Below are 7301 nucleotides of genomic sequence, written 5' to 3' on the forward strand. Positions count from 1 at the left end.
GGAAAAACGCACATTTCCTGTAATGGATCAAGACCCATTTTAGTTCTTGTAATTATGGTGTTTAGAGTAAAAAGACTAAAAAAAAAAATCTCTATTGGATATTAAAATGATAGTTATCTAAATGTGAAATGTGAATGTTTAGTTCCAAGTATTCAAACGAAAATCAAGGATTCAATTAATTAAGCAAAAGAACCACGATAGAAGCTAAAGGATAGAACATGTGCATGCACGTATAAGCATAAAAGTAATACAAAGTAAACAGGAAATGAAATAAAAGACGAAAGGAAGGAGACACAAGGTGCGTGAACAACTTGCTCGTAAAGTCATGCTCTCCAAATTCCAATGGGAAAAAGAAATCCTTCCCCTTTATTAAATGAAAGTCTAGAACAGTGAGTGAGGGATCTTTATTCCTTGCCTAGAATTTACTCAAATGTACTTAGCAAGTAAACTTTATTCAGATAACAATACACAAACCCCTATGATAGTAAAATAATCTCGATCAGAAAATCTGTTACTACCCACACAAGCCTCTCCCATCTACATCCCCACAATAATAATTTTCTTGTCATCAAACAATGTCTGCAACTTCCATTTCAAACCTTCAAGAAAGGCTCCAGGAGCTTCAAAAGGCAAAGAAAACACCTTCACCAGCCCCCCAAAACGCCAAAATCCAACGAGTACCACCACACCTTCTCCGAAATCGAAAGAATTTCAGCAAGTACTACTCTCCAAAGTTAGTGTCATTTGGTCCCATCCACCATGGTGATCTCAATCTACACCTGGGAGAACAGTACAAAAAAATGTGGGCAGCAGAGTACATTGGCAGCACCAAAATATCCCCCAAGAACTGCACAAAAAGGTTGTACAAAACATGGAATCCTTGAAGCCCCTCTTTGACGACGATCTTTTCACCCAAAATCAAAGGTTTTCAGAGTACGAGAAACAAGGTTATGGATCTCCGGAGGACATGATCAGTTGGATGCTGCTCGTGGACGGGTGTGCCCTTCTTCACATTCTGGAACATGCGAAGCTCCACAAACCGTATAAAATGAACGTGAAGGTAGACCAGCTTGTGCTGGTGATGCAGGACGCGCTTCTGCTGGAGAATCAGCTTCCGTTCCTGTTGCTCAAACATCTATGGAGGGACTCCAAAGAAAACCTCATGGAAATTATGAAAGGGTTCCTCCGTTGCCACCATTGGGCCACCAAAGAAGATCAGGTAAACTTTACAGCGGATTTCCCACAGCCTACTCATCTTCTTGACCTTCAACGTTCTATCATCCTTTATAAACCTCCAACTCAAAACACTGACAAGAAAGGATGCTGTGTTCCAAAGCGCCACATCGGTAACGGAAGCGAGGCTCAAGATGTTTCACCTGAAAACCAAGACGACATGGTAACATACAGGTACAGTTTAAATTGTCTCCAACCATTTACTCACATTAAAGAGAAAAATAGGAACTATTAAAGAGAAAAATAAGACTTTGTTTATTTTAATGAATTTAAGGGAAAGTGATTGAATGAATTTGAGAGGATTTGAAGGTAAATTTTTTTTCATTGTTTATTTGAGTGGATTTGAAGATAAGTGAGAGTGAATTTGAAAGTAAAGTTTGTAAGAATTAGTATAAGATTTGATTGATGTGACAGATTAAAAATATTTATTTTCAAATTCACTCTCACTTACTTCGAAATCCATTTAAATAAACAACAACAAATTTATCTTCAAATCCTCTCAAATTCATTCAATCACTCTCTCCAAAATCCATTCAAGTGAACAAAGTGTAAATGATTGAGAAATGAGAGCTTAATGATGTGACATTCTTATATAATTAGTTTGTCTTTGTACTTGGAAAAAAATTGTTCAAAATAAGTCAAAAACATATTAATGGTTATGAGCTAAGTCGTGTGGACAAGAGTGGACAAGAGTAATTACGACTTATTAATTTATGAAGAAAACATGTATAGTTTTTATGACTTTGCTTTTGAAGTGGTTATTATTGTAGAAAAGTTGACAAAATAATCGAACTAAGATTTTTCAAAACATGTAAATCATTGTTCTTAAAGACTTATCCTTAGTGTATTACGCATGTTTCTCAAGATATAACTGAAACTTTTTAAAAGTCAGGATACTAGAATTAGCAAAGAACTCTAAAAAAGAGTAGAAAATAAACCTAAAATAACTTTAGGAAAGAAAAGAGAGAAATAATGAAACTAAGAAAAAAAAAAGATAATAAGAGAAAAGTGTTTTGTGTTTTGGAAGAGCAAAAGAATGCACCGTTTATAGAGTAAAATAAGAGATGGGAAAAGGCTCACGGTCTGGTGGAAACTACCCCTAGAGTTTGCACTTTAGATCCTGGTCAAAACCGTTCACAAAATTTACATCTTAATCCTTGGGGAAAAATATATTAGACCGTGCAGAGAAGAAATAATCATCATGCAACGTTCCTATATTTCTTTCGAAAAAAAAAAAGGTTTGCAATACAAGTTTATAACAGTTATGAGTTCACAATACTTATCTCATGACCACTAATACTTTTTTAACTTATATATCTTGGTAATATCTGGGTAAATTTGCCTTATATATGTAAAAAGACCTACATAATCATAAATACGTGATGCTTTGGTATAACTTATAATTTGTGTGTCTAAATTATGTAGGAACATAAAGGAGTTGAAAGCAGCAGGGATTGAATTCATGTCAAGTAAGACACGAAGGCCAGCAGACATATCATTCTCCCTTGGTTGGTTTCATTCAACACTGAAGCTTCCCGAGATAGTTGTGGATGACACAACAGCTGCTACTGTGCTAAACCTGATAGCGTATGAGATGTGTCCCGATTTTCAGAATGACTATGGGATTTGCTCTTATGTGTCCTTCTTAGACTCACTCATAGACCACCCAGATGATGTGAAGGAACTCAGACAAGAACGAATTTTGCTTAATTCACTAGGGAGTGATGAGGAAGTGGCTGACCTTTTTAATACCCTTAGCACTGATTTAGTGCCTGATATGGGGAAATATGTTCATCTTAGAAATCAAATTGAGAAGCATTATAAGGATAAACTTAGGACTTGGTTGGCTCTTGGGTATAATACTTATTTCAGCAACCCTTGGGCCATTATTGCTTTCCACGCTGCAGTTGTGGGTCTTGTCCTAACCTTTGTCCAAACTTGGTATGCTATTCACCCAACAAAATGATATCTTTGTTGTTGTTTTATGTATGATTGGGATCTCCAAACTTTTGAGTTCTTGTATTGTGTTACGGAATCACCAAAATTGCTGAAAATGTTTTGAATTGGTTTCTTGGATCTTTATAATGTAATGTGGTCAATAACGATGTTCCTATAAAGGTAATTACCACATATAGTTCGCTTTTGTAAAATTTCACTAAAGGCATTTTATATGGTTTGATTATTGATGTACGTAAAGGTGATTTATGAAGAATGAAACTTGTCATTATGGGTGTTAGAAGTGGGTTTAGATAAATATAAAATAACTATGAGTGATTTTGAAACTATTTGCGAATTTGGATTAGTTTATTTTAGAGAACTTTGATTTTTTTTTACTTTATTAAGTTTTATAGCTTTTTTTTTTACTTTCTTTAAGTTTTATAGCTTTAACCATTTGCCGGTGGTTAGAATTGAGAATATTTCAATGTAATTTTTCGAACATCATGGAAGGATGTATGAAACCACAAGAAACATTAGAAGGGAGAGTGAGTTGAATAGTGTTTTAAAATTGTTTTCACAATGTAGCGTCAGATGAGCATTATAAAGTAAGTTGATCAATAGGATTTATTAAGTAATTGTTGTTTTGCAAAGTTCGTGAAAAAGATATTGTTGATATGGGAGCTATATCTAGAAAAATCCATCTCACATATGTGTTTTTGATGATGAACAAAAAAAGTGTTTTATGGTTTCTTGTACAACAAATGACAAAACAATTGCTTAATCATTACTGTGTTTCTGCTTGAAATGCTTTTGTATATGTATTCATTGTATGGAAATGAATCAATTTTTTAAACACATTGCACTTTGTATATCTGAAAGAAATAATCGATTAAACTTTTTATATAATTTGTTAAATTTCTTCAAATTTCAATACACTAGTAAAAAAAGAATTTTAACTTGTGCATTTGACAACGATTTAGTTGTAACCAAAGTAAAAATTTACACAGTGGCATTTTTGTAATTATCGCAAACATATATGTCTCGGTTCAAAAAAGAACCGATTCCTAAAACTGGCACGATGACATTTTTGTAATTATCACAAACGTATATGTCTCAGTTCAAAAAAGAACTGATACCTAAAACTGATGCACTGGCCTTTTTGTAATTATCGCAAACGTATATGCCTCGGTTCAAAAGAGAACCAATGCCTAAAACCACGACATAAAATAACTGAATTTTTTCTTTTCTTTTTTGGAGAGGGTTTACACCATGGTTCTTTATAGAACCGAGGCCATAGACCCTTATTGCCTCGGTTCAAAAAATAACTGAGGTAATAACATATGGTTAGGGTTAAATTTCGTGAACAGAGGCATTTTCAGACAAAAGCTTTTATGTTTGGTGTTGCACCGCTGCTCTTTGTTCTTCCATTTTCGCAGCCATCCTCTTCAACTTTTCTTGCATTTTTTCTTTCATTTTACGTTGATTAAGTGCTTAGGTATGATTTTCTTTCTTTTTGATTGATTGATTTTGTAGGTGCTTTTCAGCTCTTCGATTAAATGCTTTGGGATGTTCATTCTGTTTCGTTTCAACCCCAAACTCACCTTCAAGGTTAGTTTTCTTTTAGGTTTTACATGTTTTTGTTTGGTTGATTTTTCTTCATACACCATACACATCAAAACATAGGTATAGGTAAAACTGAGAGTATGCTCAAACGAATTCTCAGTGAAATGAAAATTTGTATGAAGAACCAAAAAATCATGAAATCACCTCACAAATTTTCAGCTCAAATTTCAAAGTGTAACTATTTTAATTTTTTTTTAGTTTGAAAAAAAAATAAAAAAATATTCCAGATAAATAGAAAATAATGCTTTCTGCGTTTGTTTGTGTTTTTGGGATTTTGTCATATGGTTTATTTGATACATAAATGATAATTATTTTTTAAAAAAATTACTTTAAACTGCAGTTCTACTAAAAACTAAGGCAAAAAGGGTCTATTACCTCGGTTCTGGATTCAACTGAGGCAATAAACCCTTTAATTAATTAATTTAAGGGTCTACGACCTCAGTTCAAATTAGAATCGAGGCAATAGACCCAATTTTTATTCTTTTTATTTGCTTTACTACTTTGGTTTTTGTGAACCGAGGCAAAAAATTTTGACTTTTTACCTTGCCTGAATATACCTCGATTGTAGAACCACTGTCATAAACCCAAAACAACCGAGGCAATATCCCTTCGTTGCACTAGTGTACATGCTTAACAGGGGCAAAATAGCTATATATTAACTGATTACATTAGTTGTATAATCGATTAAAACACATTATTATGTCAACATGTGTTTGCTGAGTACATTGATGTGTTTGAAATGGAAAATGATTTTTAAATTTGCTTAAGTATGGAACTCCCAATTACATAAGTTTCATAATCGGTTAAAATGTTTATCTTGTGAAAATCATTTTCATTAAAAGCCATAACTGCCTATGACATTCATATTTGTTTATTGTTGGCTTGTATGATTTATTTAATCGATTGCATGTGCTGTTTAATCTGTTAAATCTGAAACAGATGTAAAACTATTAAAGTAGAAGAAAAAACTTAAAAGATTACATTAAAAGTGTAATCGATTACACTGTGTCTGGTTTGAAAAAAATATATAAATAGACACGTTGTGCGTCATATTCAATACAATTACATGAACTTACACTTTCATAGACACGTTGTGCGTCATATTGATTGCAGGAGCGTTCTAAGACTTGGATAATCAAGATGATACATTTGGAAAGAAATCATCAAGATTCTTGCAAGATAGTTGTGCTAATACATTATTGATAAAAACTACACTTCAGATGTACTCTTTGAGAATCAATGTTAACATTACAATCAAGAGGATTATGTTCCTGTTGCTGTGAGTTAGGAGGAGAACTTATGTGTTCTACATTGATTGTCACGAAATTGTTGACATCTATAACTAGAAAAATACTGCAAGAAAGAAAAATAATATAAAATTAGTTAATTAAATTTTTACTACAAATTAATTATGACAATAAAGATAACTTACATAAGTTGGAATTATCCCTTCTTCACATTGTATGATAATTTCTTTCATATAACACATGTAATACCCACAATTATTGTCGTTGGATTGTTTTGGACACAAGAAAACAAAAAGTTGAAAACATCTTTATAATTTGAACATAACAACAATCCAGAACTCAAGTAAACTCCAAACAGATTTAATGCATGGTAACTCTTAATATTAAGTCATCCTTATTTACATGTACGAAGATAATCCCTTCGCTAGATGGAAGACCAGAAGATATAACATAATTTGATAAAAACTACTTGTTTTACTGATATTTTAATTACAAGAAGCACTAATTTCATAGGATTATAAACCTCACCTCTGTTTGGGTATCAACAGATGCAACATGTTTATTTTTATGCAGATCTTGAAGTGAGTCAATTTCATCTTCTAATTGAGAAGCACTGATGAAATATACCAAGTCACCGATCTCAGCTTTAGGACTTGACAAATGTCGCTCAGAAATAAATATTTAAGAACCACCACCAGGCAAATCTCCTTTTCCATTATTTAATTGACCATTTTAGACCATTTAATACTGCTGATACTGGAGAGACGAAAGAAAAAAAAAAAAGAAACTTAAAAAGTGTTGATAACATATATAAGAAAAACAATTACACACTAAACACACCACATTTGTCTATAGTTGTGCAAGCCTCCTCAAAAGTGAATCCCATAACAACAAGTATGGACAATATCTCAGTTCTCTTCTGTTGAGGGTTTTTCCTGCGAAATGGAAACAAATAAATGGAATCTATATACACAATGTGAGTAAAATGCTTCCTAAAATTCAGATAACTAACAACAACGTATGCATGAATAACATAATATGGCTGGTGCAGTATTTAATATATCATATGATGCAACTATATCTCTTATTCATTTTAAATACTTCATCATAATTTGTTAAGGTATTGTTTTTTTTTAATTATTTGTACGAGTGAACTTGTTAAAGCCTTAAAAAATAAATTGCACGTTATATAAACTATTGTCGTGCATTAATGCCATTTACTATATAACCAAATTTGCCCATGCTATACTTCTCCATCAA

The 7301-nt window shown here is 32.6% G+C and overlaps 1 protein-coding gene across 1 annotated transcript; it reads left to right on the plus strand.

Annotated features, from left to right (window-relative positions):
- The first annotated feature begins 363 nt into the window (after nt 1-363).
- LOC124847267 (UPF0481 protein At3g47200-like) lies at nt 364-3311 on the plus strand. Its single transcript, XM_047324718.2, has 2 exons — nt 364-1407; nt 2659-3311. The coding sequence occupies exons 1-2, from the start codon at nt 872-874 to the stop codon at nt 3197-3199; spliced, it is 1077 nt and encodes a 358-aa protein (XP_047180674.2). The 5' UTR covers nt 364-871; the 3' UTR covers nt 3200-3311.
- Nucleotides 3312-7301: the final 3990 nt, after the last annotated feature.

The sequence above is a fragment of the Vigna umbellata genome, chromosome 4 (assembly GCF_029865625.1).
Source record: "Vigna umbellata cultivar VRB3 chromosome 4, Vumbellata_1.0, whole genome shotgun sequence".
NCBI classification, from domain to species: domain Eukaryota; kingdom Viridiplantae; phylum Streptophyta; class Magnoliopsida; order Fabales; family Fabaceae; genus Vigna; species Vigna umbellata.

Excerpts from the sequence above, each read along its gene's own strand:
- LOC124847267 (XM_047324718.2), top strand. The coding sequence starts at position 872 with ATGGAATCCTTGAAGCCCCTCTTTGACGACGATCTTTTCACCCAAAAT. Across the intron at positions 1,408-2,658 it reads GACGACATGGTAACATACAG|GAACATAAAGGAGTTGAAAG; the intron begins GTACAGTTTAAA and ends TAAATTATGTAG.